Source organism: Cyprinodon tularosa, unplaced genomic scaffold (genome assembly GCF_016077235.1).
Source record: "Cyprinodon tularosa strain WSP-4 unplaced genomic scaffold, ASM1607723v1 ctg432, whole genome shotgun sequence".
NCBI lineage: Eukaryota > Metazoa > Chordata > Actinopteri > Cyprinodontiformes > Cyprinodontidae > Cyprinodon > Cyprinodon tularosa.
This window is the reverse complement of record NW_024039155.1, coordinates 498,554-521,874: the sequence shown is the minus strand read 5'-3', so window position 1 is coordinate 521,874 and position 23,321 is coordinate 498,554. Positions and strand designations below refer to the sequence as shown.

At 38.3% G+C, this 23,321-nt stretch overlaps 3 protein-coding genes across 4 annotated transcripts in view; 1 reads left to right on the top strand and 2 right to left on the bottom strand.

Moving 5' to 3' along the window:
* dcbld2 (discoidin, CUB and LCCL domain containing 2) overlaps positions 1-5,156 on the top strand; it is a 34,458-nt gene extending 29,302 nt beyond the window's left edge. Inside the window, exons 11-15 of one of the 2 annotated variants that reach the window (XM_038299672.1) lie at positions 1,096-1,245; positions 1,326-1,419; positions 1,493-1,542; positions 1,635-1,757; positions 3,625-5,156. In XM_038299672.1, coding sequence (XP_038155600.1) covers positions 1,096-1,245; positions 1,326-1,419; positions 1,493-1,542; positions 1,635-1,757; positions 3,625-4,013 — 806 coding nt within the window. In that variant the 3' untranslated portion in view covers positions 4,014-5,156. Of the gene's footprint in view, positions 1-1,095; positions 1,246-1,325; positions 1,420-1,492; positions 1,543-1,622; positions 1,758-3,624 lie in introns of both variants that reach the window. The other variant, XM_038299670.1, reaches the window with a different exon arrangement.
* Positions 5,157-5,409: 253 nt separating this feature from the next.
* tmem30c (transmembrane protein 30C) lies at positions 5,410-12,484 on the bottom strand. Its single transcript, XM_038299674.1, has 7 exons — positions 12,135-12,484; positions 11,827-11,943; positions 11,578-11,685; positions 8,100-8,190; positions 7,881-8,027; positions 7,601-7,813; positions 5,410-6,435 (listed from the first exon to the last, which is right to left on the bottom strand). Exons 1-7 carry the CDS (start codon positions 12,330-12,332, stop codon positions 6,248-6,250), a joined length of 1,062 nt encoding a protein of 353 aa, XP_038155602.1. The 5' UTR covers positions 12,333-12,484; the 3' UTR covers positions 5,410-6,247.
* A 2,299-nt stretch (positions 12,485-14,783) lies between these two features.
* cmss1 (cms1 ribosomal small subunit homolog) overlaps positions 14,784-23,321 on the bottom strand; it is a 36,928-nt gene continuing 28,390 nt past the window's right edge. The window contains exons 2-10 of the mRNA XM_038299657.1: positions 19,683-19,813; positions 17,264-17,335; positions 17,029-17,167; positions 16,885-16,944; positions 16,678-16,780; positions 15,911-15,971; positions 15,743-15,830; positions 15,576-15,664; positions 14,784-15,095 (exon numbers count right to left, since the gene is read on the bottom strand). Of these exons, the coding sequence (XP_038155585.1) occupies positions 15,012-15,095; positions 15,576-15,664; positions 15,743-15,830; positions 15,911-15,971; positions 16,678-16,780; positions 16,885-16,944; positions 17,029-17,167; positions 17,264-17,335; positions 19,683-19,813 (827 nt within the window). The 3' untranslated portion in view covers positions 14,784-15,011. The remainder of the gene's footprint in view (positions 15,096-15,575; positions 15,665-15,742; positions 15,831-15,910; positions 15,972-16,677; positions 16,781-16,884; positions 16,945-17,028; positions 17,168-17,263; positions 17,336-19,682; positions 19,814-23,321) is intronic.

The window sequence follows — 23,321 nt, the reverse complement described above, 5'->3', positions numbered from 1 at the left end:
GAATGCTTCCAGCACCTTGTTGAATCTATGCCACCAAGAATTGAGGCAGTTCTGAAGGCAAAGGGGGTCCAACCCGTTACTAGCATGGGGTACCTAATAAAGTGGCCGGTGAGTGTATAAATATCACCATAAACTACAAAGTTTGTGGTCGTGTGAATCATTTGAAGTTGTTTGTAAAACCCTGCAAGCAAGTGGGAAAAGAAGAAACTTTCTTTGCTTCTCTCTCTCTCTCTCTCTGTGTGAAACTTCAGGGTTTATTTTAAATGATATTTAATATTAAATAAAAAAAAGGTCAGATTTATGACTATTTATTGAAAATGGAAAAAATGGATCGTAAAGTAGTACTTATGCACTGAATCGCCCCAAAAAACTAATTATATAAATAATGTATACTTTGATTCTTTTTTCCAATTCACAAAATACATTGGCTGTCATCATGAAATGGGTTTTAAAGTGAGATTTTTTTTTTTTACTTAGCTGTAAATACATTAGTAACCTGTTGTATATACTTGTTACGGTATATAAAAGTTTTCTTTTTAATGTGTTTTCAGCTGTAAACAGACTATATTAACAGAACTCAGAAGAGGTCTTTTTTTTTTTTATTCACAAAATTAATAGATTATTATTACCTTCTTAAGTGGAAAATATTTAGTTTTTTTATAGCTTAATTTTCCAAAATTATCAGCAACATGCTCAATATTTACTTATTTCAAGTTTTTTCAAGCTGAAGTTTGAAATGTCAATGTGTTTATATAAAAAAATTATATGGATCATATTTTATATATCTAAAAAAAAAAAAAAAAAAAGCCCATGAAATGTTTTTGGCTCCAAATGAGTGTTATTAGTTGGTCAGATGTCAGAACGGGCTTCTTGGATTAAAAGAGTTGCAGACGTCTGTATTAAAGCAGGTCATTCTGTCAAATGTAGGGTTTCCCTGTGGGGCTGTTGGAGCAGAAAACTTTTCACTGTAAAATTGTTAACTTAAACTTCTAGGAAAATGTGAGAAAATAAAATAATGTAATTTTAAGTAATAATGTAATTTTATTGAACCTTTAACAGGTTTTAACTTCCAAAAATCTTTTTTGTTTTTGTCAGTGAGGGTGAGGACGGTTCCAAAACTTTTCACCACTTCTGGTTCTGGTCCAACTCTACCTCCTGTGAAGACGAAGCATCCGTCTCATTATGGTGAAACCACGCAAACCCCAGACATCAGGAACACGACAATGCCCCCTCACACTGGCAGCGGTAGATATGACTGGAATAAAAACTCTCACCTCCTCTGTGGATCTTTGTTTTTTGGTAGTTTATCATTTTTTTTCTCTTAGATGTTGTGTTGACGACAATTCTGGTACCCATTACTGTCACGATCCTGACCGCTCTGATCTTGACCGCGGCCTGTGCTTGCCACTGGAGGAATAAGTACGCATCTAATCAAACATCTCCTAAAGCTACACGTTTGTCCCTCCTCCTTAACCCTTTGTTCTCCTCCTAGGAAAAAGAGCGCAGAGGGAACGTACGACATTCCTTACTGGGATCGCACAGGTACGTCATCGCTTTGTCCGTAGTGAGTCTGGATGTGTGGTTATGTTGAAGCTCTGCGACTCGTTATTGATGTGCTGCAGTTTGGTGGAAAGGCATGAAGCAGCTGCTGCCCTCCAAGATGGTGGAGACGGAGGATTCAGTTCGCTACAGCACCCCTGAGGTCAGCCGGCTGCCGGGAAGGGGAGCCGTACCCGGACTGCACGCTGAACCTGCAGGTACATCTGGCTCTCTGTATGCTACCAGCAGGTTAACTTAGATTATTAAAGGAATAGTACACCCAAAACATGATTAGCCTTCATTTTCTACTCACCCCCATGCTGAACAACACTCTGGAGTACTTTTTTGATATCTCAAATGCATCTGGAGATCTGGGAGGCTTCTTGCTGTCTGCGGACATTCAAATAATGGAGGTCTATGGTGACCGAGACAGAAAGGTCCATAAAAGTCCACAAAAAACGTGTCAATATTCCTCCATACTGCTCGTCCAATGTATTCCAAGTGTCCTGAGTGGGTAGCATCCAGAATTTACTCGAAACGAAGTCATTTAGAATGTTTTTAGAGCATAAACAGTAGTGTAAAGGATTTCCTGAAAGCGCGCACCTGTGCGATCACGACGCTACGGAAGCCAGCAGACCAAACCAGATGAAAGTGCGCATTCAGCGTCTGCTCTGCCAATAATGCAAGCGTAGAAGAAGAAATGTGCTGTTTACCTGTGCAAAGAAAGAAACAACGAAAGAAAAATGTCTGAGGACTTCAGTGTTTAGGGAGAACATGAGTTCTTTGCCGAGCTGAATGCGCTGATTAGGTCTGCCGGCTTCCGTAGCGTCATGAACGCGCTGGCGCGCGCTTTCAGGAAATCCTATACACTACTGTTTATGCTCTAAAAACATTCTAAATGACTTCGTTTTGAGTAAATTCTGGATGCTACCCACTCAGGAAACTTGGAATACATTGGACGAGCAGTATGGAGGAATATTGAAACGTTTTTTGTGGACTTTTATGGACCTTTCTGCCTCGGTCACCATAGACCTCCATTATTTGAATGTCAGCAGACAGCAAGAAGCCTCCCAGATCTCCAGATGCATTTGAGATATCAAAAAAGTACTCCAGGGTGTTGTTCAGCATGGGGGTGAGTAGAAAATGAAGGCTAATTATGTTTTGGGTGTACTATTCCTTTAATGCCTTAAAAAACAACAGTGCTTGTAATTGCCTTAGTATTTCCCCCCCTGGTGGCCATTCGATAGAATGCTATTTGCAAATATTAGGTAAAGACATTTGACTCCATGATTTATCCATATTTACATGTAACTGCCTCACACTAAAGTGTAAAGGATTTCATAATAAGGTGCCTTAATTTAGACCAAATCCAGCTCCATGTTCTGGTGGTTAAATATTTTTAATCCAAAACAGTTAGCTGTCTAAACTGACACGATTCTCCATCAGAAAGAAAACTGCTTATTTTCCTTAAAACAATACTTTAAATTGATGAGTTTATTTTAAACTGTTATCACATTTAAAAAGCCAAACTTAATGTAGACTTTTTAAGGAGTTTACTTTTTTAAAATAAATGATGAAATGGGAAGAAAATGCTGTTTGCAACTTACTGCAGCAGCTCTGTAGTGTATGATCCAAAATACTCCACAGTAGTTTTTAAAACTCTAAATATGTATTTTTCAGTAGTATTCTTCACCAAGTGTACATCGGTCAATAATCAGGGCTTTCAAAGGGCCAGTCGGTGGGTTTTATGACTTTAGGACCAGAACAGATTATCTGCAATACTACTGCACCATAAAGGTCAGAATCCATCAACAGAGGCTAAGCGGGGACCAGCCTGTGGTCTCTGGGTAACAGATTCAGCCTGGGTCTGATATGAAGATGTAAGAATCTGGTCTCAGACACACAGTGAGGAGAATAAGTATTTGAACACCCTGCTATTTTGCAAGTTACTTAAAAATCATTGATGGGTCTGAAAACGTCATTGTAGGTGCATGTCCACTGTAAGACATTATAAAAAAAAGATATGACTTTTGGCAAAAACAAAGAGGTTTTTTGTGGTGACGTTTTTCCTGGTTTTGTTTGCAGAGTACGCCCAACCACTGGTGAGCGGCGTGACAACATTAGGTCCACGTTCAACCTTTAAACCGGACGAAGGGCCTGAACCAGGGTACTCTGATCCTGACCTGTATGATGCACCCATCCCACCCAATGTTTACCACCCCTACGCAGAACCGCTGCCGTCATCCGGATCCGAATACGCTACGCCCATCGTCGTGGACATGGGCTGCCACCTTCCCTCCACAGTGCTTAACTTTGTGAGCTCCGGGCCGTCCTCGAAGCTCGCATGGACCGACAGCGGGCAGTCTGGGGGGTCGGTGTATGACACACCTAAAAATGCCAACGGACAGACCACGCCCACTCAGGATCTGACCTATCAGGTTCCTCAGAGTAAAACTCAAAATCCAGCGCCGTAGAGGCGGTCCAGACGAGCCCGGTGTGACGAAACAAGAAGAATCCAGCTGGGAGAGTTTGTGAACCTGCTTCGTCTCAAATGAACAATTTCTCTCACTTCAGCTGGAGACGTTTGTATTTCTTGAACTTTTCTAAGACCACAAACTGCTTGTGTGGCGCCTTTGAGTCCTATCACTGAAACTACGAAGAATGTGTTGGCGACAGGAAGGAGGAAGCTGACTACTGTTTGATAAAGACTTTGTCCCTGTTTGTGATGTGTCCATCTGTGCTCTTCTCAAGCTGTGATCTCCACCCTGACCCTCTACCAGATGATTTCTCCTCATTAAATCCCCTTCTATTGATTACATGTATCTCCTCCTTTATCAACCTGTTGCCATGGTGCGTTCTTGGACCATGCAGAGTGTCTTTATGGTACGTCTTATGTTTTAAAGCTTGAAATTGTTAATAGTTGTTGTAATTCCATCACTGCAATCCTTTTAGGTCAAACGATTATCGGATATTTATTTTTATTTCACATCCTGCTGATATCGGACCGCACCCCCCTTTTTTTTTTTACTCTGACTGTTAGCGGATGAATCTGTTGCACTGTTGTGGCCGACAGCGATATTTTAAATTTTTTTTTTCTTTAAAGGTTTTTGTCACATGAAGTGTTTTACATCCTTCCAGTGAATCTTACTGTTGGAGACCAAATGTTGCCTTCTGTGGTCAAATCTGTGCCAACATCACAAGTTCAGCCAGTCTTAAATGAGTGCAGGTTTTGCAGGTGGTTTGTCCCGTTTATTGTGATCGAGTGTTTCAATCTGTGCTGAAGAGTTTAGATCAATTGTATTTTGATTTCTGTGTACATCAGTGTCTAAACGTGCATTATTGCGTGTTTTTTTTTTTTTAGCCATTCGTGGTTTAGACGTTTAAATGTTGCACCAGAAAAGTGCATTCCTCTCCTGCGCGCCCGTGGCACTGATCTGAGCAAACACTGGGTGACAGGAGGGCAGATGGCGGACAAACGTACGTCAAGCTGCTTCATATTTTCACAGAACAGCAGCCTCAGCTGTGCGAAGGTGTGCCACTGTCACACGCTGATTGTGTTTATTAACCACAGAGTGATTTATGGAGATTAAAGTTCCCTGGTTGCATAAGCTGAGAAATACTGTCTCACATTTATTTGGGGGGAAAAAAGAGTTTTTTTTCATGTATAAGAAAGCATTTATTTCAATGAACAATTGCACTTTAAGTTCAGACATGAATTATAAACCAATACATAAATAAGATGCATCAGAGAGGATCAAACAGATTCCTCTTTCTAGTTTGGTAAAACTTTAACCAGCTGATACTGATTAGTCCATAAAAATCTTTTGAAATGTTTCCCCTACTGTTGCGAGGCATCACCATAAAACCAAGGCTTTTAAAAGAAAAATTCATTTATTTGTTCATTTTTAATCTTTTCTGATTAATTTCACTTAAAATTTTATTTTTCTCAAAACTGTAAAGTCATAGAACCTCCTGTTGCTATAAGTAGGCCTGAAACAATCAGATTATTCAATTATTGAAATAATCGTCAACTCTTTTAGTAATAACTGGAATATAAAGACTTGGAGAATATAAAAATTGTAAAAAAAAAAAAAAAAATCCTGCATTTAAGAAAAACTTTTTCCTCTGCCAACATCCTCTATCCAGAACTTTGGCTATCTGATTATTTATAGAAAAAATAATCGACAGATTAATCGATTTACAAAGTAGTCCTTAGTTGCAGTTATAACTCTAATCAATATTTCACCTCATAAATGAAATGCTACACTGCTTAGGTGTGGTTAAAAGCAATGTTCTCATTTCCCCATCAGTTGGAAATCAGCTTAACGTGTTCGTAGTTTGAGTTTCTGATTGGCTGATTCCAGTCACAAGCATATCAGCTACTCTGTAGAAAATCTTGTTTTTTTATTTCAGTTTAATGTTTGGTCAACCAAAAAGTTAATTCTTTTTTTTTTTTTTAAAGTCATTCAATATATCATCTCAGTTTGTTTAAAAAGATCTAAAAACATCATGTATCAACACCTTGTGCTTTAGTATTTCATTAAAATTTCAGCTGAGACACAGAGCGCAGCACGACAACCTCGTTTTACAACAGCTTTTAAATATTAAGTTTGAACTTTATCAGCCTCGATTTCTCACTTATTTCCTCCTCTGCAGTAGAGGTATCTGTTACTACTTTATGCGTTTTAGTCGTCGGCAAGACGGCGCATCACTCCTTCATGTTCTTCCCATCCTTTCCAAACTTCCACCAGGCCACTGTGAGGACGACGGCCATCAGCAGGATCAGGCTGCTGGTTACGAGGTAAGCAATCGGCAGGAAAAGGTTCTGGCCTCCGAACCAGGTCAGTGTGGTCAGAACCACTAACTTCCTGCCCTGGAAGGGCTGCACAGGAAAGTCTGCAGGAGCCACTGGTCAAGGTTTAAATAGTGGATCAAATATAGCAGTAACCCAATGCTAACTTATCATTTGGGAACTTTGCTGTTAACACTTGGTACCAGATTGGATTCTCAAATAACATTTGACAGGATTTGATCTTTTAATCAGTCCTAAAGTCCTGCAAATGTGAAACATCTTTCTAGTCCTGTGAGCCTAAAGAAAAAGGGTAAGTTGCCTCCCTAGCATGCAATCAAGCCCTTAAGAGCTCTGCTAATAGTGGAGTCAGAAGTTAAAACACAGATGCTTCTAAAAAGGTGCAGGAATATGAGATCAGATGGCCAGGATAGAGGTTTGTTTTAATCTGGGTCATTATCCCTCTGAATGATTCAGCGACTGCCTATTTTTTGTTGACGTTTTTTCCCTTTTCTAAAATGTTGACTCATTGTAAGAAATTTCCAAGAACTCAAAGCTTCACCCCTCCTCCACTATATATATATTTTATACAGTTCCAGTAAAAATAAAAATAAAAATCAGCAAATGCTGCATATTTACAATTCTGATAGAGAGATAATAAACATCCTGACATGCTTTCCAACAGGTTGTGGTGTCCAAACATAACCTACAAAATTTTTTAGAGCTTCACTGAAACCATAAAGGACAGCTTTGGATGAAACATGTTTTAGAGCAAATATATTATCTAGATTCATACTTTCATTTTCTCAATGCTAATATTTATTTGGCAATTTGGATGAACTTAAAGCTCCAATGATGCCGACAAGGATATACATTTTAACATTCTTCAAACAAAGGATTAAAGTCAATAAAAAATAAATAAATCTAGGAAAATGTGGGTTAATTGCAACAGAAAGCATTGATCTATAGATTTCTGCATCCTTGCAGCTTTAGTTCTTATGGAGCCTTGGTGACCTTTTGTTGACCCACTTGGAGGATCATAACTGTGAGCCTTATAGATTTTTTTCCCCACTATATTGAGACAAGGGGTAAAATACAACTCTTTAAATTTCATTGTAAAACTATTTTCTTTAAAGGAATCTTAACATTCACCTCATTACACTGCATATGTTCCTTTGTCTTTGACATTTCGAAGAGTGAACCTCTAAGAACACACATTAATGAACCTCCAGACAAGACGTGGCTGCAGGAATTTACCAATGAAAAGGATACTGTATGAAATCTGGATGCTGTAGTTTCCCTTTGGAAGCCCGTGTGTGAAAGGATCTCCCGCCCGGTTTAAAATCCCATAAAGCTTCTTAAAGTTGGGGAAAGCTGCCTCCCTCATCCAGACGATCAGATCCTCATTAATAAAACCATTATTGGTCGGGTCACTCGGGTCCAGGTCGTATACAGGCTTCTGCCAGTACAGAGGCTGTCTGGTACCTGCAGAGAAAACATGCGGTTGACCTCAAACTCATCTTTTTGGATCTATAGTGAGAGAAATCTGTACCTTCAAACACCTGAGCCAGAGTTTGATTGCCCGTCTTTGGGTTGCGGAACTTGATGTTTTTGTCTGTGTACCATGTGAGGCCTTTCCGTAAGAGAGGAACAGGCATAATATGACCGCTGGAAGTCTGATAGTTAAAGGAGAAAGAATCTGGAAGGAGACGAGTCAGTTATTAGCCCAATGCAGAGAGGAGCAACATGTTGATTGATGAGCAGTGCTTACCATTGAACATGCTGTTGGCGACAGCTCCGCAGGGAGCGATGGGGACTCCGTCCTTGTCTTTTATAAAAGGTTCACAGTAAGTACTTGGATTCTAGACAAGTAAAAGAGAAAATAATGCAAATTATTTAAGAATGAGCAGGATTATTTTAGTCTGTGTTACACTGTAAATTCTAACAAATGAAAAGGAACCTGTGCAGAGTTGAATTAGTATTCTGGAAATCTTTTTGGTCATTTCTGAACATTTTTGTGTAAAAAGTAAAGTCGCAATAGGCAGAGATATGCCACCATGAATGAGCATACCCAGGCCTACTGAAAACACTCCCTTTCTAAACAGACTTAGGGTTTATCTCTACAACAATAATAAACAGACTTTCTGTACAACAAAGTCTAGTTGTTTATTTTTTTTTTTGTGCTTTTTAAGTGATTCTTTAGACTTTTATAGTGAGATCCTATTAATGAAACCAGCGAACACTGACCCAGCAATAAATAACTCTTGATGTCTACATTTGGTATAAATTTAGCAGGTCTTGTGGGCTAAAACTAACAGGCTAGCCTAATAGGCCCCAAGGGCTCCAAGGGAAAAATACGATCTAATGATGTCCTGATCCGATATTAATATTGGACATTAGTCCGATATTAGCCAAAAAAGTAATATTGGAGTTTATCGGGCGGCATATAAAATCTCAGATTTTTGCATGCTGATAGAAACACTTTGCTTCTGTTAAAGGTATAAAGGACAATCTTTGATTCGGGTGGATCAAGTGGTCCTCCTAATTGTCAATCATCCTGATGATATGTTTACGTAAGGCCGTCCTGCGTGCTTTTCCTGTTAGCTGTCATTTTCTGCACCAGCACACTGTCAGGTGTATATCTGTGGTGAGCTACGGTTTCAGACAGTCATTGAAGCTCCCCTTTCTCACCGCGGTACTTTGAAAATGGCCGAGAGTCGTAAGAGAAAAAGTGTCTACGAGAATAAAAGAAGAGGCAGATATATCCCAGAATGCTTCGCTCGGAGAGCTCTCCTTGCAAAGCATTATGGGATTTGCTGTCACAGCGGCCTGCTGTCGCTATCCGACAGTGGCGACTACTAACAAACATGGCGCAGGCACTGCGCGGTGGAGGAGGAGTTATGTTCCTAACCGGGAGCCAAAAGCACTAATCATCTGTCCGATCGATCAGTTAACTGAGTTAACTATAAAGTCCACTATATAGTCCCCGCTCTATATAGTGATTGAGGCATTTAGGGGCGGACATTCAGGCACAGTAAGCTTGTATGAACTATGAGAACAGCAACTTTTAAACATAGCGTGACGAGAAGAAATGGGCTCCTGCATGCTCTGACATGCATTGGGTACAGGGTTCGAATGTGCTTTTTTTTTTTTTTTTTTTAAGTGGAGAGTGCGGTTCTTTTAAAAAATTTGCAAAAATCCTCCACTATACCTTTAAACCTTTCTGCAACCTTTTTATTACTTTTTTACCCCAATTTTAGTAATATTACTTATTCAAGCCTTTTACTAACATTCTACACTATAAAAGAAGTAATTAGAGCTGGTAAAATTGATGCAAATATGGCATCAGGTAAATATTGGTATCGGACATATCTCACAGCCTTAATATCGGTATTGTATCAGAAATTAAAAAGTTGTATCTGGACACCCACCAAATACCATCTCTTAAAACAGCTCCATATTTAAATGGTAACTGTATTTTATACTAACATTATTTTATGAAATTTTGACCATCGTTTTTTTCCGGTGGGTTTTTAAAAAGAATGATGAATTGTTCAACAAAGACGTAATCGGAGGTTTAACGCTATCTTCCTTTTACATCTTTTACACCTTCCTGTGTAAAACCTACTGAGATCAAACCACAAAAGCTTTTCTGTTGCTTATAGAAATGAATTGAATCTTATGACAAAACACAGTTTTAGCTTCCTTTTATGGAGATATTTAATTAATTAATTACACATTTATTTATCCCTATAATGCCTTTCTGAGGCTGAACCTTTATTGGAAAAAAACGGATCCAGAGTTATTTAAATATGGATCCAGGCTTTCTTTCTATTTCTATGTATTATAAGCCAGTAAAATATCTTAGATTTACTAATCTGACATTGAGGTGAGTGCATGGAAGCTGTTAGTGTGAACCCACAGCAGGAAGTCATGAAGTATCCCACTTCAAGTGAAACAGACCATCATCCACCTCTGGAGCTTAAAAGGCCATAATGTTAAAGGTTTAAGGAGTCCATGAAATAAATGCTGAAGATTTGTGGTGAGGAGCAGGTTATATATCAGAAAATGGTATATTTAGAGGCCCATTCTAATCTGATCTATTGTAGATAATGATCAACCAGAATATGATGAGAGCAAAGTGTGGCTCAAAAGCTTCATCTAAAAAACCTTTGCATATCTTTAAGTGGTCCTGTAAGATATACATGCATCTTCTTCATGAGGCAGAGATCAAACCGTTGGCTTGATTCATCATATTCCTAATTTTTTTCTCTTTAAACTACATTCGGAAATGTCTCAGCATTTGGAGGGTTTTTTTTTTTCATACAGAAACAAAACAAATGCAGGTTTAGATTGGGAGATGAAAGGAAAATTACTTTTTTTTGACAAATGAACGAAAAAAAAAATAAATAAAAAATCCACATAAAAAGTCACATAGATAAACTTCATTTACAAATTAAGTGTGATTTAATACGGCCGTTCTTTGAAGGATTCAAACAACATGGAGACTTTAAGAAGACTGAAAGAAAACAATTGTAAAAACCAAAGAAAACACCAATAGGGTTGAATATTAGGATAGAATATTTAGAGAAGGATCCTTTTTAAAGAAATCCTCTCATTTTTGTACAGCTTACAAAGAGTTGTTTAATTAATCACCTCAATTTGGGAATAGTATGAAACAACGTGAACAGATGAAGTGCAACAAGAGCTTTAGAGGAGTAGACATGATAATCCTGGTTAGTCTGTGGGATTTGTAGTCCCATAATCTACAAATCATTTAGGGGAAACAGTAAACATGTAGATGAATTTGCAATATTAAGATGAGACAAAAAAAGGCCCATTCTCTAGTGAAACACGGTTGTGGCAGCAACATGCTGTGGGGATGATTCTTTTATTTGGATTTAGTAAACTACACAGTTAGAAATATAAGGATGAACCCTGTAGGATGAACCTGCTTCGATCAAACCATAATAGCGTTGAAATGGCCCAAAATCCAGATCTAAATCACACAGAGTGTCTGCAGGGGAATCTATCTAGTATGAAGATTGCTGAGACGTTTAACAATAAAAAATATCCAAATCTTCAGTTTTTAGACAAAGCTGGTAGGACATGATCCTCTAGAATCGCTGTAATTAAAAGATGTTTAAACTTAAAGATGGGCACATGGGGCTGATTACAAATCATACCATATATAGACACACTATGCAGGGAAACCAAAAAGGATAAATAAATAAAATGTTTAGTGATACCTTTAATTGACTCTCCCTGCCCAGCGTCTGTGCATCATCCCTGGAGTCCATATACCTGCGGAGGTTCTGATGGAAGTTTCTAAGACCATAGTAAAAAAAGACATCTCCCTGGGAAAAGAGACAAGATAGTAGTTCAATCAGATCATTATAAAAAATAATATAACCTCTGATGCATCTTAGATGCCTAATATTAGTTAGGCCGTAGAAGGGCCTGATGTTGTCACAATATATCCAATGCAGGGTTGTTACCTTAAATGTTTGGTCAATGTAAAACTCCACCTTGCAGCGGCAGTCCCGCTCTGCGTAGCTCACATTCTTTCGCAACTCATAACATTCACTGCAGCTGCCGAGATCAGTATAGTCCAGCTGCAAGGATTCAAATAGCAGGAATAAATTAGGGACTCAGCAGCTCATGAGGCTAAACCTTTACCTTGGAGCTCGCCTATCTCTGTCACACCCTGTTTTATTGCACACAGAAACATTTCAGCCTGTTCCTTTTCTACATACACAGGTTTCAGCTTCTACACCTGAAAGGGAGGACTAAAACTTATGCTCACCTTTAATTCCTGTGTACTCTGCACAGTGAGGAGCAGCCAGACTCCCAGCAGCAAGCACATCAGAGCCAGGAGGTAGAAGAAGGGCAGCACAGTGTTAGCAGTTAGCATTGGAGACCAGGCAGGCAGCCGCTGCTGCTTAAAAGCAGAGTTGTCTGGCCTCCGAGCCAAGGGCCCAGTCCTGTCTTTGGCTTTCCCCATGAGAGAGGCCGTGGGCTGAGGGCAGAAGGAACCTGATGGACGGCTTCAACACAGAAGTCGACAGACCGTCTCCTTTTCCTGTCTTATTTTATGTCAGTGATATCCGCCTGTATGCAATCACACACACAGGCTGTGCAGGGTGGGGAGACAGTTGGAACCTGTTACTTATTAACCACCATCTCATGTCAAGCTCTTTCCGTTTTCTGTTTCTCTAAAGCGCCTCTTTCCTGAAAGTGTTTATTTTGGAGGACTGTAACAAAGAAAGAAGACTTTAACTCGTTCTAAAGAAGAATTGTTTTATTTTAAAGATGTAACACTAAGTGTAATTTCCTGTTGGGTTAACCGATGACCTCACATTCAAGAGTGGTTTCCTGTAAAGACAACAGCATGAGCAGTTTATACTGAGCCTGTTTATTCTATCAGCATGCATTTAACAGTAATGTTGCTACGCCATTCACACATCACGATGCTATACCTGCTGCCTTTTTAATAAGCTTTTATAACACTGTTAATTAAGGATTTATTTTTCAAATGTATATTTACAGAGGCTGGGTTGTTATTAAACACTGAGGACTTTTTTCACAGGATTATTTTAGATTAAATACAGATTACTGGATATCTTTCCAGGTTTTTAAAGTGAAACTTCTTGCTTGAACATTATTCTCCATCTACTGAATCTGCCGTGTCAGTTGACATTCAAGCGAAGAGTATTGCTAATACTTTATATATTACTTACTTCAAAGGGTTTGTTTGATAAGTTCGACACAAAAAAAAGAGTGATTTGCTTTTTATCTTTGAATTGTGTTTTTATATAATTTTCATTTAAGTCCTAAGATTCAATAAACTGTGCATAATTTATCTGGCTAATTAAAATTTGTGTACCGATATGTCACGTCATGATGAAAAGGTTACAACTTTAGTACCATTTGACTTAATACATGTAGAAGTAAGCATATTATTTAAAGTAGTTTAATTTTAAGTGCTTCATTAAGTCATTGGTTGCTGCATGAGGTGGTATTCCAGGTGCGATGACTCTACCTGTCCTCCCCAAACACAAACATGCTGCTTCAGCTGTTTGCTTTTGTTCGTTTTAGGGTTTCATCCAACAGAAGAACGAACCCTCCAGTCATTTAGAATTTAGTTCTCTCCTGATAAGGTCCAAAGCTGGATAAATATGCAGTTTTATTTAATCCACTCTTAAACAACTTGAAGGTCTCAGAGTTTGGGCATGAGTGGAATTTAACCAGAGAATCTCAGGTTGATCCAAAGATGAGAAGTTGTTAATGGACGCTGCTAACCAATGACTTGGAGGAAGTGTGTCTAAAGTCACTATTTATACTTTAACCAAGCATTTGACAGTTTCTGTTGATTCCAAGTGTAAAACAAATTCCATTTCTGCATATGGACCATGAATTGATGTGGACTAGCCAATAAGACCAAGGCTGGTAGCATGTTTTTAGAATGTCATGGGAGCATTTTGTTCTGCATTTGAGGCATCCTTACATGAAATTAAAAAATTAAGCTCTGACTAAAAAGAGTAGGCTTATATTGGCAAAAGAATGCGTATCGGCAAAGAATGTAAAAATGCCGATCCAGTTTTTAAAAAAAAATCTGGTCCGTATTTTTCAGTTTCGCCGATTGAAACGATCCATTCCACTATTTTGCGCCAGTGTTCCCTGAATCCGGTCCGCATTTTCCAGAACACCTTCAACACACGCAGGTCTTTTTGGGTCTGTCTCCCAGCCTAACCATTAAAACAGGTGAATTGGAAGATAGCGGGGAAAATGTCAGCCGTGTGGGATTATTTTATCCTGCACGATGTGTAGATGGAGACTAGGTGTGGAGGAGATTGGGGAGTATAAGGCATTTTTGTGTAATAGTTCACTGTTATTTGCACTGATTTTTTTTTTTTTACAGTGTCTTTTTTCAAGAGTAGAGTCCTGATTCTAAGTTAATAGAATATTTTCCATAATCTGTTTTGCATTTTTATTTAAACTTACAGTAATACTTGCACCTTTAACTCATAATTTTGTCCAGTTTGTGTTTATCTCTTAATAAACAGGTAAGTTTGTTGTTACCAATCATTGTGTTTTATTCAATCTCACCTAATTCAGCTGGCTAGATGTTATAAAGAGTACTAAAACCCTTTTCAACATGAGTCTTACAACTAAGGCTAAATACTTTAACTTAAACTTAAATGCATGCTTGAATAGGCTGGTATCGGCCAGTATCGGTATCGGATCGGAAGTGCAAAAACCTGGATCGGGACATCTCTAAAAAAAGAGTAAAGACTTTTAATGCAATAAATTAAAAATCTGACATTTTAAGACTTTTCCATCCCTCTTTGAGATCCTGAGGAAATGGGTTGTCAGATTTCAAAAAGGCAAAGGACTAAACATTAAACCTCAAACTGTGATTCTGCATTTACCTTTAGAATAAAAACAATCTATGTTTTAGGTAATTCTGATTCTTTTAATGGTTTTGAAAATGAAAACGGACAAAATATGGAAACTCAAAATGTTTCCACACTTTCCAATTTTTAATTGACTTCCAGGCTCGATATAGAAAAAAAAGAGTTAAAGAGCAGTGGATTACAACCATAAATGCAACAGGAAACAGGCAGAATGAGACCCATTTTAGTCCATTTAAAATAACTGAGAAGGTCACAAAGACGTTCAATTAAAATAGTCCAATTTTGACTTTGTCTTCTCTACAAGCAGCCAGGACTCCGCTCTCCAGCAGCTTCATGAAGTCAAGTTTGATCTAAAAAGACAAATATTAGGCATTTCTTTAATTATAGACCCGGACAACAATATAAAAATACTTTGTAAATGTTCTATTATAAAAGATGTATAACATTTGATAGATTTATATGAGCCAGAATCACCATTTTCGACATTCTTTTTAATTAAATTAAAAAAATTACCTAAATGTTTTCTGCTTCTGCTAAAATAAAAAACCTTGATTAAAGTATTAGTGTGATTGAATTATTGAACATTTGTTTGTTAATAATTGATCTTCTCACATAAAGTTAAGACACATTTTTCTGTACAGAATTTATTAGACTGCCAGTCAAACAATCCTATATTAGTTAGAAACAGTTAAGAAGAGTCCGACTCAGAGGCTTAATTGGTCGAAACAAAGGAACAATCATTATTTAACATTGATCTAACATTCGTCCCAGATGTCACTCAGTTAAAACTGTTGCTTATCATTTAAGCCCAGCAGGGGGCAGTAGCTCACCTCAGGAATGTCCACCATCCGCCTGAGCTTCTGGTCCCTCCAGTTCCAGTCAACAATCAGGTACCTTAAAGCCTTCAGGTTCAAACCCTCTGGAAACAAAGTTAAAAGTAAAAAATCCTTCAGGATTCTGGAGATGATTAGAAACAAACCATAACATCCACACACACCTTTGTCAATGAGAGCACTGATCCTGCCTGGTGTTCCCACGCCGATGTGCGTGACGCCCTTCTGCAGCAGCTTAACCTGCTCCTCTATCTGTGCAGAGAAAACACAAAGTTTCCCATCATGATTCAGAATCTGCACGTTTCTAATATAGCTTAATGACAAATGGTCACCTTGATGTGCTTCGCGAAAAGCTTCGATGCTTTGGCCTCGCCCTTGAAAGCAGTCAGCTGCCTGCAGTTGAAACAAAAAGAGATCAGAAATCAAACATAGTTTAAAGCAAAATCCTTCATACCCCTTTAAGTTTTGAACATTTTTGTCACCTGACAAGCAAAAAAAAGAAGAAAAAAGCTTAATTCTGAAGCACAAGCTAAACATGGGTTTGTATGTGTTATAAATACATAAAAATTATCAGAAAGAACACAGAGGTGGTGTTAGAATCTGCCGACAGCAGTAAAATTTGCTCTTTCCAAATATGGAATTTATGATATATAGGCAAATCAATAGTTGAAGGAAAGAGAGATGGTCACATTTCAAGGTATTAGAAGCTGAATAAGACCAGTGATTGTGTTAGAGGTTTACTTTCCAGCAAGAGAAGAATCCCAAACATAACAGGCTGAGCTGCAGTGGAATGGTTTCAGAGTATTTTCCAGTCAGGACAGCCCAGTTAAATTTTATAGCTAAATCCAATTAAGAACCTTTGCCAAGATTTGAACACTGCTGCTCCCAGATGGTCTGCATCCAACTGAGCTGGAGCTAATTTAAAAAGACTGGGCAAACAATTCAGCACATCTAAAATGAGGAGAAACATCACCCAGCAGACCCACAAAGGTTGAACACAAACAGAAATACATTAGGTGGGAGCTTAAAACAAAACCTGGGACATTTAATGCTTTAGGTGTAATATCTGGTGATCCAGCATCACTGGATGTTTACGTACTTAATGAGATCAATAGTTCGAAGCGCAGAGCTGCAGACAATCAGTATAACAGCTGAACTCTTTTCTGTATGCTGCTTTTGGATCTTTGCCCATTTGGGACAAACTGAGAAAAAGAAAACAAAGAATCAGTCGAAGTCAAACACATGAGTCTGGTTGAAAACATCTGACAAAAACAACAACAACAGAAAAAGGTCAGACATGGCTCACCTTGTTTCAGATAAGAGGAGAGTGTGTGTGTCAAGTCATTACTGGATAGGAAACAGGAGTCTGTGGAAGGACATGTGGTGACCTCAGTGGGTCAGCAGATATTGACTGAAGATGAAAGTTAAAAGGGAAAAAGCTGGAACTTACTGTGCAGTTTGAGCTCCTCCAGCTCAATCACTGAGCGCTTGTCTGAGAAGTATTGAGTGAGCAGATCCTGCAGGTCAGCTGCACTGCCCGGCTTCGGCTCCGAGGTGGCCAAGACGTCCGAGATGGTTTTCTTTTTCCTCTGGAGGGAAAACCAGCATTCAAACAGAGAACGGTACGGCCCCCGGGCCGCGCTCTGTGTTAGAGCAGCGCCAACAGCAGGTGTCGCCACACTCACCTTTCTCTTCCTTTTGGGTTCAGACGATTGCTGATCTTCCTTCTCTTTCTTTTGAGGAATTACTCGCTCTTTCTGCAAAATCAAAACCCGAAAAAACATACAAGTTTGCCTGAATACCTTGAAATGACATTAACAAGCGAATGTTATCTCTGAAACAATAAACAATGCATGTGTCCAATGACCTCATCTGCATGTTGTAAAAACGTGGGCATTTTTACACCAAGAATTTCAACTATATTGATCCAATTAGGAGTTCTAGAATTTTTGTTTACAAAGTAGATACATTTTTGAAGTCAGAGAGAGAGAGAGATAGCATTTATTGTCACTGAACAGAATTCAACGAAATTTCCATTGCAGCTCCCGTGCAAAAGGTCAAATATATACAGTACAGACAAGCAAACACACAACAATAATAATAATTTGAACACCCTGCTATTTTGCATGTTCTTCCACTTAGGGCCCTGTCAGACTTTGACGATTTAGCCAGCGTAAGACATACGTCCCAGACTCTTCTAAAGCGCTGGCATACGCTGAACTTTCTATGCATTTTTTCAATATTGGGCATATGAGAGAGTATTCATAATGAGTCCAGAACTTATGTGCAATGATATCCTAACTTATGCATAACGCAAACAGCGTAATGCCTATTAAATATCAAAAGCCAGTGTCCCAGAGGTGCTCGACCTGCATAAAAAGATTTCTTTGATTGCGGTATTAACTGAGCTGCTGTTTACTGCCCGCCCAATAAATAAAAAGAAAAAAGAAAAAGAAAGAAAGAAGGTTAGCAGTCACAGCAGATTCAGCGTCTTCTAGGAAGTTTGTTGGGCTTAGACGTGATCGCAGGGAGGATCCATCACACTCACCTTCTCCTTACCCTATGATGGGGATGAAGTCTGGAGGAGAACTGACCCTTTTATTACAAAATCGCTGCCAATACGCCATCAAACAGTAGCTGTAAGTTAGAAACACGTTGAGCGGTCGCCTGGAACAGGTCAGATACGTTGATATGTGTTGATAAGATACGCATAAGTTATGCACAAGTTACTCATAGGTTTTGGATAAGCTAGACACCACGACTTATGAGTAGCTAAAACTTATGAGTAAATTACACCTAAAGTACTTGCTGTATGTCGACGTGTTCAGCATTCTTCAGTGCGCTCATAACTTAACCAACATATGCCAGCGTTTTTGCCAGATTTTTCGTACGTCAAGCATACGCTATCTAAATCGTCAAGGTGTGACAGGGGCTTTAAAGATCATGGAGAGGTCTCAAATTGTCCTTGTAAGTGCATGTTCACTGTGAGAGACATAACGTAAAAAAAATATATATATAAAGAAATCATTTTTGAACTATTGATTTGTATGCTACAGCTGCAAAAAAATATTTGAACACCCATCTATCAGCTAGAATTCTGACCCTCAAAGATCTGTTAGTCTGCCTTCAAAATGTCGACCTCCACTCCATTCGTTATCCTAAATTAGATGCACCTGTTTGAGGTCGTTAGCTGAATAAAAACACCCGTCCACCCCATACAATCAGTAAGAATCCAACTACTATCATGGCCAAGACCAAAGAGCTGTCCAAAGACACAGGGATGCAACTTGGGTTTGTTGATGCTGTATTTAAAAAGAAATATAATTACACACCAAAAGACGAGCTGAATGAATTTAACAGGAAAGGGACATCACTGGATTTCATTTTTAGGTTTTACTAAATAAATACACAAAACTAAACTATTTTTGCATTTTTGTGTTTGTCAGTTTTTAAATGACAATAAGATATATTGATGTTTGTATTTTTAATGTGAATAGATAAAGAAATGTAATAGGTAAAAACTATTTTCCAAGGAAATATATTTAAAAAGATAAAGCTCACCACAGATCAGCCATCTTATTTTCGTATAATAACAGTTTACTACCTAATTATTTCAGGATTAGAACAAATCCAAAACAAACCAACAGCCACTGAGAACAAACAACAACAAATCTGTTTTCCCAACAACATATTGGTGTTTTGTTATTACAAAAAAAATCTAAATTTCTTAGCACAAAATGGCATTAACATTCAGAGTATCTACTTTGCACTGTCAGTGTTTACTGGAGTAGATCTGATTCAGGTTGCACTCTGCAGTGTAGTTATTTTTAATAAGAAAATGTGTCAATTAAAAGCCAAATGAAAAGCAGCTATGCTGACATGGGTGTCTGCAGTACACATGCCTGTAATTATTTTTTTTTGTGAGCCAGCCTTGGAGAGCAGCTTGCTGATGCTGGTTATAAAAAAAAAATGAAATAATTAAATATCCTGGTTGACGTGAAAGTTGCGCATAAATTGACTGTTTTTTTTCTCTCCTATTAATATATTTATTATATAGATTTCTAATATTGAAATAAAACAGAGTGGCAGGGAAAGGACATAAACCTGGTCATTAGTTTTCTTCTTCTTGGCTTTAGGGTTTTTCTCTGTCATCATCTTCCTCTTCTCTGGTTTTGTCTTTACATCTTTGCGGGGCTGTTTCTCCTGCTCCGATTCTTCCTCTGGTTCAGATGCACCTGGGTTTGGAAAAAGTATGATAAAAACAGGAAGGTTTTCATTAAAACCAGAGCGAGACAGGGTATACTCATAATCAGGTCAGCTGAGGGAGCAAACAGAGAAAAACACTTTATGTGATACGAAAAAAATTAAAAAAATGGATATACTAATTATTATTTTTTTGGGTTTTTTTAAAAAAAAAAGGTTAAACTGACACTGAGAAGAATGCAACACGTAGAAAGAAAAGAAGGAAAAATGAAACTAATTCATTTTATTCTCTGGAATGATTTAACCTAAAACCCATTCAACAGATTGCAGAAAGCTTGGGCTGTTAATGTTCCACTAAAGTTAAAAATAATCAATTATTACTTGAGGTATAAAAAATAAAAAACAACATAATTTGCAGCAGATCTCAAACCTAGCATCTGGTTATATTTAGACTCCCTGTTGCTACCCCTTCTCACTGCATTCCTCTTATTTAATGCTATGAGGTCATGCTTACACCTTTTAGAATAGCTGCACATTTGGTCAACAGCTTATAAAAAAGAGCCTCAAGTTAAAATCAGCTTTATTTTTCCTGGTTTAAACCTCCTAAGCGTGAAGCTAGTGTGACTGCTAGGTTTTTCCCAAACAAGGGAAAAAACACTAATTCAAAAAAACAACCAATAGCCAGAGTGTATGGGGGATTTTTTTATTTTCACAATACAAACTGTAGAAATAAAAAAAATAACAACTTATGATGCAGAATAAAATGTGGTATTCATCACCCCATTCCTTTTGCCGCATCTAATTCAGACACCAAATGGATTTTACAACCATATATGGAAAACAGTCCCTGAGGCTTAGGTAGATTTCTGTGACTGTTTATTACAGCTATTTATCAATATTGTATAATTATTATTTTTTTTTAACAGAGATCGAATCGCTTTGGTAATCGGAGGGAATCCCACATCCCCCACCACCTCATTCTGGTTCCAGAGCAAGAAGGGATTTGTAGCCTCTTAAGCTTCCACTGAGCTGTTTCTACAAAAATCCCAACTGGAAGGCTTCATGATCAGAAGCCTAACCCAACCTAACGGGCTCCTTTTGGGACAAAAGTTCAGTATCTCAGAAAAACTTATAACAGCTACTTATGTCCTTCAGAGGTGAGGGGTGGAATGTAGACTGACCGACTGAGAAAAAAAAAAACAATCTAATGCTACTAGATTCACACTTAAAATGACATGAAGAAGGCAATTGTACCACATTAGCTGAAAAAAAGAAAATTAGGAGACCAAACTACACCTTCACATCCTGCCCATCAACTACATAATAGGACCTGTGACAAGAACAGAACAAAGTGCACAAGAAACAAGCGCTAGCTTTGTTTATATGACAGCTTGGCCCTTAAGGCAACTTTACGTTCCTGCAGCAGTCAGGCCTTGCTTTCCAAACAAACCAGATCTGATTTGTTTTAAGAGAAAAAAGCTGTTTTATAATGTCTGTAAGAAGGAGAACAAACTGAAGCGAATGAGGCCATGATGAGTGCCCGATTCTCTGTGACAAAGATAGAAAAGGAGCCTAACTACTCTGCAATTTTACCAGTGGCATAACTCAGACAGTAAGTGAGGCGCAACTGAAGAGAAACAAATAAAATACATTTTAAGATACATTTCTAACTAAATGGTCAAACTGCAAACATTACAACATTTTTCAGTGGCTTAAACAAAATTGCAACAAGTGTATTTTAGAATTCATGATATGTTGCTACATACTCTCCTGTCAATGTTTTGAGTCCAGTGGTCCACTGATGGACATTTTAGTTCTAGCCAATATGTTTAAAAGAAAACCATAGTTTTTTTTTTGGGTGTTTTGTTTTTGTGTGCGTGAGTGTTGGCTGATTCATAAATGCAATCAGCAGCCATGACTTGAGATCATGTGAAGTGCATGTATTACCACTCCCCTGATTTGCATCTGTTATTAATGTTTTGTTTCATTTGCATGTAAATATTGCCTTTTTGTTCAAGTTAAGACTTGTATAATATCATGGTGTCATTTTTATCATGGAATAAAAAGCCACGTCAGCTCCAAGAATCAGCCAAAAAATTGGTTAGACTGATGTAGGGCTGAAACTAACGATTATTTTGCTAATCGATTGATCTATTGATTATATTTTATATTAATTGATTAATATAAAGGTTCCTTAAAGAAGATTTTTTACTAAATTAAACCAGGTGAAACTAAAACTTTGCCACTTGAGGAGATCTGAATGGAGATATTGAATGATAGAAACACTTTTTAAACTTAAATGCAAAATGTTTATTTATTTTTTTTTACAATTTTGGCATAATTATTCCTCTAATCGGGTTGCTCTGTTGGCTAAAGGCATGTTTTTGAGTCTCTATACTCCAGTTAACGAGTAATTGTTTACTAGATTAATTGACGATTATTTCAATAATCAATTCATCACGATTAATCCGACTAATTGTTTCAGCCCAAGACTGATGTCAAAACAAATGGAATCGGCCTTAAAAAACCTGCATCACTTGATCTCTAAACCTTCTCCAGATGCACAAAAGATATCTAAATTTAACAACCAAACCCCAATGATTCCCCCGCTCACTGCAAGAAGACCTACTGTTTTATAGGCAGAGCAACAGCCATATTGTTCCTTGTGAATATCAAGTTCAATATTTGGTTTGAGATGTTTTATAACATCCTACAGTACGCTTTCCCAGAGAGGGATGCGTAATCCTTCTGCGGCTCCAACACAATTTTTAAAAACCTTTTCATTACCATGAAAACAGCCGTCTGAAAGCCCATTGAAGTCAGGGGCCTGGATTTGCTGATTTGTAGCATTAGAAACAGGCTTTATGGTGTGGACTATACGATTCCATTGTAAAAGGGGAAAAAAGCCATGAAACATTTGTTTTGATTCATACAAAAGTTGTACTATCTCTATATTAGCCCCCCTAGCTGCTAACGATGGGTTTCACCTGGCACTAGCCGAGCATTATGCATCTTTGAAGACCTACTAGGGCTGCAACAACGAATCGATAAAATCGATAAAAATCGACTTTTAAAAGCGTTGGCAACGAATTTAATCATCGATTAGTTGTGTCGCGCGATTAATGCGTCATCCGCCGCCGCCGTCATCCGGGGGAAGAAAAAAAAATATGGCGGAGCGAGTCAGCGCCGCAGTTGCAGTGTTGCCAACTCAGCGACTTTTCAGACCCCTCCAGCGACTATTTTTCAAAAAAGCGACTAGCGACAAATCTGGCGACTTTTTACGGTGTCACCGGCGGCTTTTGCCTGCCGTGGGGCGCCTCCCCCATCCCAACCCCTTTCTCCCTCTCCCACAGGAATCCCTCTCAGCGCGGCAGTCAGAGCCGCAGGATTTTAGTGAGGAGTTTACCCTCAGCGTCCAGACTGCAAATGAAGCGCGCATGCGCCGGGATTGACGGCGCAAATTGATCACAATAATTAAAATAGCCTGCGCTTTGTAAAGTGAAAAAAGTGATAACATGCAACTTTTTTCAAAAGAAATTA

Coding starts and splice junctions, on each gene's coding strand:
- tmem30c (XM_038299674.1), bottom strand. CDS start 12,332: ATGGGGAAAGCCAAAGACAGGACTGGGCCCTTGGCTCGGAGGCCAGAC. Junction 8,191..11,577: donor GCAGGGAGAGTCAATTAAAG/GTATCACTAAAC, acceptor TTACTTGTCTAG/AATCCAAGTACTTACTGTGA. Junction 8,028..8,099: donor CGCCAACAGCATGTTCAATG/GTAAGCACTGCT, acceptor GTCTCCTTCCAG/ATTCTTTCTCCTTTAACTAT.